The sequence below is a fragment of the Spermophilus citellus genome, assembly GCF_964194105.1.
Source record: "Spermophilus citellus genome assembly, chromosome: 11".
Taxonomy (NCBI): domain Eukaryota; kingdom Metazoa; phylum Chordata; class Mammalia; order Rodentia; family Sciuridae; genus Spermophilus; species Spermophilus citellus.
Genome location: NC_138192.1, coordinates 43230313 through 43242597, shown reverse-complemented (window position 1 = coordinate 43242597; position 12285 = coordinate 43230313). Strand labels below are relative to the sequence as shown.

Genomic DNA, 12285 nt, shown 5'->3' with positions numbered 1-12285 from the left:
CTCAGGGTTATACATAATTACATATAAGAGGAAAGGAGGGGTAAGAGAAAAATAATACAAGTGGAAGAAATGATTTACAGTAGAGGGGGTAGAGAGAGAAAAGGGGAGGGGAGGGGAGGGGAGGGGAGGGGAAGGGGGATAGTAGAGAATAGAATAGACAGCAGAATACATCAGTCACTAGAATGGCAATATGTAAATCAATGGAAGTGTAACTGATGTAGTGTATTTTTAATAGGCTGATTCACTGCAGGACATCCACTTATGTGACAAAAAAATACTCGATGAATAAGCTATTTCTTTTTCTTCCTAAAATACAAGAAAATAAATATTGTGGTAAAACAGAATTTAGAAATTCTTGTAAGAGATATAAAAAATATAGGGAGGAGGAGAAAAACAGCACTTGACAAAAAAATGAGATACAGCATAATCAAAGGGTTTAGAAAATACAGACTTGGAAATACAAAAGGGGTTTTATTTAGAATTCTGGTGAGTCAGAAAATAATCTTTTATCTGAATGGAGTTTGACATTATCCACAAAGGTAAGCCAAAGAACATTTCTTGAGATCTAAAAATAATATGAACAAAATAAAACTTCCTTTCTGGTCAGATTTAAAAACAATTAAAACAGTACATCCAATTCAGATCAATTATTATTATGACATGTTTTCTACCAATCAGTCATCCTTCAAAAAGTACTTATGGCATTAGAACTTACAAGGACTTACCACTTTAGACAAAATTAAAGATCACCTTCTTGGAGTCTTCAAGGTTAATAGTGAAAAACAAGGAGTCCTAGTAAAATGGCCTTGTGATGAAAAACAGAGTCCCTTAATAATGGGAATCCATTCTTCATGCTTTCTGTGCAAATACAGACAAACCTGAGGGAAAATATTTGCTCTAAAAAAGCCCAGTGCAAAGGTGAAAATAAAACCCTGATATCTAAAAGGGAATATGTCATTATCTTGGATTAAATATGTTTGCTAAAATACATATAATTTTTTCCAGGAAGCTTATTTGGCAAATTATGGTTCAAAGATGAGGTGTTTGCTCAGGATTTGATGAGCCCATCAGACAGATCCATGTTTATCCAATGACCCTGCTCATCTTTCATATTAGATACACAAACAATGACAGACAGTGATCACTTGCAAGTCACTGAGAACACTGTCTAATTCTCTCACATTACAGAGTCTTTCTCAACCTGTTCAACAAAGATGTCACATAGCGGGAAACTTTAGTCAATTGCCAGTGAACCCTGGCAATAATGAGCCAGTTATGTTTGAGTCAAAGTTCAAAATATTGTGAATAATGTTATATGTGTATATAAATGTGCCACAAATGAAATTCACTGTTCTATATAGTTAATATACACATTTAAAAAATTGTAAAAAAAAAAAAAAACAAACTCAGGTCAAAACAAGACACAGTGAATAAACTTAATAATCTAATCTAGGAAAGAAATATGCTGGGCTCAGATTTTTTTTTATCACACTCCATTACATTTAAAATGTCTCATTTAAAATCAGGAAATGTACTTATCAACAAAATAAGAATAACCTATGTATAGTCTATACTCAGTAAATTTCTGTAGACCTACAGTAGACATTGAGAAGATGTTGTACAGGGAAAGAAAACAAAGCTGTTCTACCAATTGAAGACATAAATATTGTATTCTATAGCTGTAGAAATTCATAGATGACTACTTGGAGTGTAGATGATCCAAGGTAGATCACATTCTTAAATAAATCCACAGGTTTAAGCATTTCAAGAATTGCTAGTGATTTTCAAAATGGCATAATGGAGGAGGTTGCTTTCCTGGTTGCTCCATGGCATAAAACTAAGAAAGCACACAGGCAGCTTCTCAGCAAGTGAGGTATGGGAAACTGTTAGAGACACTATAAGTCTATAGGGTAGAAACTCCACAGCCTCAGATCCATACTGTTGGATAGGTAGGCACAAAAACAACATGAAAAATCAAGTGAACAAAGCACCACACACAAACCAAGGTACTCCAATAACAGAACCCATTGACACTACAGTGGAAGAAATGTTAAAGAAGGAGTCTAGAACGCACTAGTTAAACTGACCTGTGAAGTAAAGAACAGTATAAGGAGTGAAATCAGAGAGAAAATACAGGAAGTGAAAGATCACCAAAATAAAAAGAGATTCTGGAAAAAAAAAAAAAAACAAGCACAAGTCCTCAAAAGGAGGGAATCTAATTAACAGTTCAATTGAAGCATCACCAACCAACTAGATCAATTGGAAGACAGTTTCAGGCAATGAAGACAAAATATATAACCTTGAAAATAAAGTTCAATGTGGAGAAAAGACGTTAAGAGACCATGAACAGAACTTCCAAGAAATACGGGATAACCTGAAAAGACCAAACTTAAAGATTTACTGAAATATATGAAGACTCAGAGAGACAAACCAAAGGAATACAGAATCTTTTTAATGAAATGATATCAGAAAATTTCCCAGACCTATAGAATGAAATGGAAAATCCAATACAGGAGGCTTGCAGGACCCCAAATATACAAAATTACAAAAGACTCACACCGAGGCACATTAGTACAAAAATGCCTAACATACAGAATAAGAATAGAATTTTAAAGGCTGCCATAAAAAACAACAGGTAACATTTAGTAGGAAACCAATCTAGGTCTCAGCTGATCTTTCAATCCAGACCCTCAAAGCTAGTAGGTGTTGGAATAATATATGCCAAGCTCTGAAAGAAAATGAATGCCGGCTAAAAATACTATACCCAGCAAAATTAAGTTTCAGTATTGATGATGAAATAAAAAACCTTTCATGATAAACAAAAATTAAAAGAATTCACAAGTATAAACACTCAAGATTTTTAATAAAGAAAGGAAGAAAAGTGAAAACCATCAAAGAGAGGGACTACACTAAAAGAACAATAAATCTGCAGCCAATATGGAAAGCAGTATGGAGCTTTCTTGGAAAATTGGGAATGGAACCACCATTTGACCCAGCTGTCCCTCTCCTCGGTCTATACTCAAAGGACTTAAAAACAGCATATTACAGGGACACAGCCACATCAAGGTTTATAACAGCATAATTCACAATAGCTAAACTGTGGAACCAAACTAGATGCCCTTCAATAGATGAATGGATAAAAAATTGTGGCATATATACATAATGGAATGCTACTCAGCGATAAAATCATGGCATTTGCAGGTAAATGGATAGAGTTAGAGAAGATAATGCTAAGTGAAGTTAGTCAATCCTAAAAAAACAAATGCTGAATGTTTTCTTTGATATAAGGAGGCTGATTCATAGTGGGATAGGGAGCAGAACATGGGAGGAATAGATGAACTAGAGATAGGGCAAAGGGGTTGGAAGGGAAGGGAGGGGGAATGGGGTAATTAATGATGGTGGAATGTGATGATCATTACTATCCAAAGTACATGTATGAAGACACAACTTGGTATGAATATACTATGTACACAACCAGAGATATGAAAAATTTTTCTCTGTATATGTAATAAGAATTGTAATGCATTCCACTGTCACATGTAAATAAAAAATTTACATAAAAAATTAAAATAACAAAGAATCAATAGAGATACTAAGTCCAATTAAAAACCAGAAATGAATCAAAATGACAGGAAATAAAAATCATATCTCAATAATAACATTGAATATAAATTCATCAATAAAAAACCATAGACTGGCAGATTGGATTAAAAAACAATACCCAACAATAAGCTGTCTTGAAGAGATACCTCATAGGCAAAGACACCCACAGACTGAAGGTAAAAGGATGGGAAAAAAACATACCATTCACATGGATTTCGAAAAAAATAGGGATTACTATCCTCATATCAAAGTGAACTTTAAGCCAAAGTTAATCAGAAGGGGCAAAGAAGGAAATTTCATACTACTTAAGAGAACATCTATGTATATCAAAGAAACCCTTCTCAATTTCAAGATGCAAACAGAAACACCACATTGACAAATATCTAGAAACATTAAATTTAGTCCAAATTGAATCAGAAGAACATAAAAATTTAAACAGATCAATTTCAAGCAACAAAATTGAAGATGCCATCAAAATCCTACCAACAAAGAAAAACCAAGGACCAGATGGATTCTCAGCCAAGTTCTACCAGACCTTCAAAGAATAACCAACACCAATCCTCACTTTGCACAAAACTCAACTCAAGTGGATCAAGGACCTAGGCATTAAACCAGAGACACAGTGCCTACTAGAGGAACAAGTAAGCCCAATTCTTTATTATGTCAGCTTAGGAACCAAATTCCTCAACCAGACTCCTAAAGTGCAAGGAGTAAACTCAAGAATCAATAAATGATATGGAATAAAACTAAAAATTTCTTCACAATAAAGGAGACAATCAAGACTGTGAAGAGACAGCCAACAGAAGAGGAGAAAATCTTTGCCACCTGCACCTCAGAGCATTAATCTCAAGGATATACAAAGAATTGAAAAACTTAATACCAAAAAATAAAATAACCCAATCAATAAATAGGCAAAGAAACTGAACAGGCACTTCAGAGAAGAATAAATACAAATGGTCAACAAATACGTGAAAAATGTTCACCATTTCTAGCAGGTAGAGAAATGCAAATTAAAACCACACTGAGATTTCACCTCACTCCAGTCAGAATGGAAATTATCAAGAACACAAGCAACAATAAATGTTGGCGAGGATGTTGGTGGGAATGCAAACTGGTGCAACCTTTCTGGAAAGCAGTACAGAGATTCCTCAGTAAACTTGGAATGGAACCACCATTTGACCCAGCTATCCCACTCCTTGGTCTATACCCAAAGGACTTAAAATCACCATACTATAGTAACACTGCCATATCAATGTTTACAGCAGCTCAATTTACAATAGATAAGCTATGGAACTAACCTAGGTAGTGATAGTTTTCTTTTCATCATCCTGAGTTTACCAATTATTTCATAGATCATTTACTTCAGAATTTATTCAGAACTAAATGGCTGAGGCCAAAATAAATCATCTTATATTTGATTAAAAGTAATTACAAAATTTATATTAGATTTTATCAGATTGAGGCCTATCAGAATTTGCAAGAATGACTTGCTTGCTCTCCACTTTTATACTTATCCATATAAACTCACTTCAGGTATCCTGAATATACAGAGAGAAACTTTCAGCATCCCAACAAAATATCAATTCCCATTTAGACTGTGGAACCAAGAGTTTTCTACACAACTATGATCACTCTTCTGTAGAACTCCTTCCAGTGTCTTCTTGGATTCTCCTCTTGCCACCAGTGAAATGTATTTTCTTCTCCAGAAGTTTGTTCAGCTCATTAGCTTGCAAACTTCAAAAATATATAATCTATGTCACATTGAAGTCACTGGCAAACTGGCAACAGTATTCTTTGTGTGTGTGTGTGTGTGTGTGTGTGTGTGCGCGTGCGCGCGCACGCACGCGCGTGCACACGCTTATCTCAAAATTATTTTTAAAATTTTTATTTTTAGTTATACATGACAGTAGAATATATTTTGACATATCCTACATATATGGAATATGACTCCCATTCTTGTGGTTGTACATGATGTAGAGTTACACTGGTCATGTATTCATAGATGAATACAGGGAAGTTCTGTCCAATTCATTCTACTGTGTTTCCCATTCCCATTCCCCTATTCTCTCCTGTCCAATCCTGAGAATAGTATAAAATGTTACAAGAAGAAAGAAATCACAGGAAACTACCTATTTTTCTCCAGGCATTTAAATGAGCATTAAAATTTCTGTTAATCCTTGTAATTTTGCAAACACCCTAAAAACATGTGGATTCAGATAAGAACTTCTCTGCAAACCTCCATCATCAATCATTCAGAATCACACAGAAGCTTATTCAAAAAAAGTACAAACAGAGCTCATTTCAATTTCTCCCTGGACACAAGTTGGCTTCAGCTATCAGGTGCCCAGTATCCCAAACAATGAAGGAGTCATCAGGTATTTAAAATTACAAAACATCATAGAACTTATATGAACCAGCATTAATTCCTACTTCTCCCCAGAAGGGGAAAGCATATGTAAACACCAAAAATTAATCATTTCACAATAAGCAAAAAAGCTCTTAATCTGCAGTAACATGGTAAAGTTGATACCTCTAAAACTATTGAAGAGGGTGCAGCACATACTGCAAAAGAAAGACCTACCTATGAACATAAGATACATGACCAATTTCCACACCTGCTATTACACAGCACAGCATCATTGCGGGCACTGGGTCCCAACCAAACTCAGGACCTTTTATTTTCTCAGCTGGAGAATGGGAGAAAGAAGTAGTTATTCAAATTTTAATATCATTTTCATTTTAGAAAAAAAATGTTCTTTGAACAATTTCCACAGGACAAAATGTAATAATAAACGTGCATTATAAGCTGATTTTCAATGCTTTTGTGCCAGGTAATTTACTAATCACTTTTGTGTAATGAATTTAACTCTTACAATCTTGACAATAAGAGGTAGCTTTTATCATCTCCTCTTGACAACTGAAGGGAAGGATGCTGCCGCAAATTGAATAATTTCCCTGAGACCATCCAGCATGTGAGTAACAGAGTTAAAATTCCAACCTGTGTGACTCTGGAGCCAGATCTGAAACCTCTAACACTTCACGTCTGACACCACACTCAACACAGAAGATGTCTGTGAGCAGATGTGTGAGGTTTTCCCCACTCCAAGCAACTTTGCCATAGCAGGTGTGTCTGACAATTCACTTTGATTTTCATATTGTCTACTTGGAGATAGCACCAAAGTCAACAAGTAATGAGCTCCTTCCCCCAAGACTACCCCAGATTCAGATGGCAATCAAAAGCCCTAGGCAGTCACCTATGTTTTTGACAGATGAGTTATAAATCAGGATTCCTACAGCCCTTCTGTTGGACCCCATAATTTGCCCAGATTGGTGACAAAACTCACAGAAATACCTTACTTACATTGCAGGTTTACTATAGAGAACATTACAAAGGATGCAGATGAACAGCCAAAAGAAAGAGATATAAAGGGCAAAGGTACTGGGGAAAGAATATGGAGCTTCTTAGCCTGGTCTGGGTACATCACCCTTCCTGTAACTCATGTTTGGAAATCTGGAAAAATCCTCTGAGCCCATAGTTGATTTTTTATGGAGACTTCATTACCTATGGAAGCTCAATCTCCAGCCCCTCTCCTTTTCCTAGAGGACACAGGGTAGAGCTGAAAGTTCCAAGTCATGGCTTGGTCTTTCAGATGACCATTCCCCCAAGAGTCAACCAAGTTACCATCTCATTAGGATAAAAGACACTCTCATCACCTAGAGAAATCCCAAGGAAACCAGGATCAAAGACCAAATATTAAAACATACATCCCTATTGCTCAAGAAATAGCAAGGATTTAGAATCATTGTGCCAGGAAGCAGCAATAAATACCAAAAATATGAATTTCTTATTACAAATCACAGTATAAAACAAAGAAAAACAACACAAAGGTGATCTCATTTGCCTAGGTTATTAAGCTGCACATATGTTACCACAATTAAAACATTATTTGGTAATATTAGAAGCAGACACTATTAGTTTTTTACTATTTACTGTAGCTATTACAATCTGTTGTCACCTTCTATTTAATTAAAACACCATCTGGAATCTGGAGGTAACCAATTAAAACATTTGATAAAAAATGTATATTTGCCTAATTATGCTTGTGATTTACAAGAAAGAAGAAAGAAAGAAACAGTGGACAAAAGAAAGGGGAAAGAGGGAAAGAGAGAGAAAGACAAAAGAAAATACTGCAATATAAGTCGACCCCGTGTGGATGCTAATACACAGTCGGAATCCACTATGCAATTTCCTTCTCTTCTATGGATTATTTCACTCTATAAAACAAACACTTCATCCTGCACACCAAGAACATTACAAAGGGGGCATCTTATGGCAGAGCTGATTAGTAGACATACATACTCAATATCCTAGTTCCTTATGAAGAGACTGAATATTTTTTAATCTCTAGGATAGATTTTAAATGTCACTTTTCTCATTGCCATGTGACTCACATATTTTAAAATCCCCCTTAACTCCTAACGAGGATTGTACCTTCAGAAGCTTGCTGATCACAGAAAGGACATCATTATTGATAGATTTCTAAGTCTTGAAACTTATATTTAAAAATGGTTCTTTAGAAATATTAGTATTATGTCTAGAAACTGATTCTGCTCTAATGCTATGAAAATGGAAAGATTTCACTTACTATTTTTTTTTCTTTTTAACATGGAATCTTTATTAGGAAGTACTTGTCAATAATATAAGAACATAATATATATGGGACCTAAAAACAAGAAAATAAAACTTGTTTTGTATTACTAAGTTGAGGACGACCTAAGAGTTTCCTGTTTTGTATCTGTTTTGGGAAACTAAAAACCCCAGACAACTCTTAGAGAGGAGCTCATTAGAGTCCACTGAGTTTAGAGTCCACTGCATTGCACTTAGGCATAGTCAAATGGTACTTTTATGTTCTGAAGCACATGGCCACATAGAAAGTGACTGTCATCTCCTTTGTCAATAATGTGTCCCTTGACTGAACCACGAATATTCAAGCAAAGAAAAAGATGTGCTTCTCTTCCTCCAGCAAATGACTTTTGGAGAGTGGCAATGTGTCCTCTGATTGATGTCACAACACCTCTAGTGCGTCATTGGATCATACCTCGATCATCCTGACAGACAGCCTTCAGGATGCGATGTCCCAAGCCACATTTTCCATGATCAGGGATACAGATCCCTTCTAATGCCAACCATTGATAACACATTGGATCTTCACAAGGAACAGATTCCACCAAATGAGGGCAATGTCCTGCAGGCCCTGTGGATTCCATGAGGACATGGCGCTGCCTCGTTCTAAATCCTAAAAGGAAAAAGGAAACAAATTTCACAGGAATCCGCTCTTAGCCCACAATGGAAAGAAGCAGCTGTTATGTGAGAGATGAGACTTTTATATAAATACTTAGAGCTCTAAAGCATATGTTATCTTGATGTGTTTTAATTTTTATGGGATGCGGAGAATAAGAAGTTGAAAGGAGAAAAAGAAAATGAAACAATTTAAAGCAGAAACCTGTCTTCCATGAGTTTACAGCCTGGAAATAGGAGAGGCCACATATATCAAGTGAAATAATAAATAGGGTATATCCACAGGTTTTCATAAGCCAGCAAGATAAATGGAGTCTTATAAAAATGACCTTATCACAGATTAATCCACATTTTGTTTTTGCTTTTTTTTTTTTTTTTTGATCTCTTGATAGTCTGCAGTAAACTGAAAAATCATCTACACTTCTGCCTATCTCTGGTGCCTGATTGTTCAGGGCTTCTTACTTTGAGACATCCATGTATGTCTTCACTGAGATTTCCGCATCAGTCTGGCCCGTAAAGACAGCATCTCTTTGGAACTCCTTCTCCATCCTGACTGAACATGAGTCTCTGGATTATTATCAGTTTTTGAAAATATATATGGTAAGCCTAGGTCCTCAAATCCACCAGTCAAAGACCATAATGAGGACATAAGTGGACCTTACATTTAAATCCTTAAGGACCTTCAGTCACAAACTTAACATCAATAGCAGTTAAGCAGGAACATGCTGAGGGTAAAAACCTAAGACAGTGACAAAGTCTAGAGTTTGTTCTAAAATGCTATTATCCTTGGGCTGGGGATGTGGCTCAAGCGGTAGCGCGCTCGCCTCGCATGCGTGCGGCCCGGGTTCGATCCTCAGCACCACATACCAACAAAGATGTTGTGTCCGCTGAGAACTAAAAAATAAATATTAAAAATTCTCTCTCTCTCCCCTCTCTCTCCTCTCTCACTCTCTCTTTAAAAAAAAAAAAATAAAAAAAAAATAAAATGCTATTATCCAGCTTCCATTGAGTATAGTCCAAGAATACACAGACTTTCAGTTAATAGGCCTTTCAATTTTGTATAAGAAACCATAGCTATCAATTATGCCTTGTTTTTATATAAAATATTTGTTTTTTAATAATGGAAACAAATTTACATTAAAAACAAAAACAAAAAAGAATGACTAAAAAAGAATGACCGAGAACCAGATAAAATCCTCTAGTCTAGGCTTTTAATCTCTGGCCCTCATAATTTGTGGCTTTTATTTATCTATCTATTTATTACCAGAGATTGAACCCAGGGGTGCTTAATTACAGTGCCATATCCCTAGCCTATTTTTATGTTTTATTTTCAGACAAGGTCTCATTAAGTGGCCTAGGCCCTCACTAAGTTGCTGAAGTTGGCTTTGAACTCACAATTCTCCAGTCTCAGCCCCCCTAGCTGCTAGGATTACAGGCATATGCCACCATGGCCGGCCATGAGATGTCACTTTTAAAACCTACTTCTACTTCCTGGAGAGCTCATATATCATCTTCCATTATTTGTACTCCAAATTCAACCAACCAGTTGAATTCCTTTAATTTCCTTTGTTTTTGTTTCACAAATCCAATCTGTTGCATAAATAATATTTTATGAGATTATCATTCATATAATCTGGAGTAAGTAAAGAAAATAAGAGAGTTTTGATAAGAAGAGAACATAGAATTCCCAAAATGAGAGGTGCTCTACCATCCTTCCCACAAGGCAAAGGAGGACAACTTAGGGGCCATGAGAAGTAACAAAGCCAGGCACGCTGCCTCACAGTTTTGCCACCATGAGAAATGAGATCGGAAGGTTACAAAACTGAAGTATAGTCAGAGAAAGACTTATACAACACAGACTGTTATATAATGGATGTGGCTTCAGGATGAGGAAGATGAGCTTGCTTAGAATAGTACAGGGGCTGGGAGATAAACAGTTATAAGTATTTTATTTGAGTTCTCCTGATCTGAGGTAACCCATATCCTTGCTTTGAAAGAGACTCTGTCTCACTTTAAGGACCATCTAGGAATATGAAGGCATCTTTGAGTCAATCAGTGACCATATTCTCCTGACATTGAAAATGTCAAGATAAGGGACAATTGAAAAAAAAAAAAATTCGCAATTGCCCTCCTTCATGTCTCTGAGTCTACATCATTAATTAGACAAAGTAAAACTAAAGGGCTCAGCTGCCTTATTAGGCCATCTCAAGAAGAGAAGTAAGGGACATAGAGGGATGTAAACTATATTTGGTAAACATGAAATTTCAGTGACCTCCAAGCTTCTGTTGTCATACAATCTGAACGGTCTGTGTTATCACAGGTAAAACTATCTGATGCTTATTTATCATCATACGATTGTGCTTGTTTGGTTTTTATCTTTGAGCAAGTCATGGTACGGTCCTCATGATTTAAACTGTTGACAACCAGCTCAGAGTTGAGCACAGAAACTTAGCTGTCACTACTGAGGGATTGTGGGTGTCCTATTCCTGGAACTTAATGCCATTGAGGGCCATGTGCAGCTTTCCTCTATAAATCACATTGCATCCATCTTGCCATAAATCTATAGATTACATCGCCTCAGTCAATAAATTTTTTTAGTCTTTCATTTGTTTTGCCCTTGTCCTAACTCTAACTAGGATCAAATCATAGCACAAGCTCAGCATAAAACAGAACCTTGGAATCTCTTTTCAGTACTTAACTTTAATCATGCATTGGCATTCATGCTTGCAATAGACATCAGGCATCCCCCAGGTGTTTCGTTCTGAAAGATATATAACAACCAAGTCCACAGTGGCTGGGCCAGCCAAGCACTCACTTCATTTACTGAATTCCATTTAATCAGGTAGTATGGTTCAATAAATGTTAACTATCATGTGCAGATCAGGAAGAACAGAAAGCACATTTAATATTCACAGAGCACATACTCTAGGAAAAAGGGAATAGCTTCTATCAAAACTGGGATAGACACTGTTCTTATAGTACCCTAACTTAATAAATCCTCAAAACTATTTTTAAGTTACTATCCCATTTTATATATGGGAAACCAAGGCTAGGCTGCATTGTTTCCGCAAAGGTACCTTACTGATTATATGGATGGGTATGAAACACAGCAGAGGTCTTTCCTGTCATAAAAAAAGGATCAAAATTGGCTGCTGTATATGTTGTGCTTTAACTCCACTCCACAGAGTGAACCCAAATGGTACCAGGGATTACTTCGTTAACCTAAAGCTAAAGAGAATGAATAGTGGAATTTGAGACGCTGAGCAGAGAGAGTTAAAATAATCACTCCCTAACCAGAAATTCAGCTCACCTCTGGCAAAACAAATGTTGGTAGAATTTTCTATTTTTCTATGGCCCCAAGACTTGTGGTAAACATGTATCAT

The 12285-nt window shown here is 36.1% G+C and overlaps 1 protein-coding gene across 1 annotated transcript in view; it reads right to left on the bottom strand.

The window, feature by feature from the left end:
• Window positions 1–12285, bottom strand: part of THSD7B (thrombospondin type 1 domain containing 7B) — a gene marked incomplete at its 3' end in the record, with an annotated part of 851308 nt that overhangs the window by 460264 nt on the left and 378759 nt on the right. The window contains exon 7 of the mRNA XM_081262010.1: window positions 8703–8900. Within this exon, the coding sequence (XP_081118136.1) occupies window positions 8703–8900 (198 nt within the window). The remainder of the gene's footprint in view (window positions 1–8702; window positions 8901–12285) is intronic.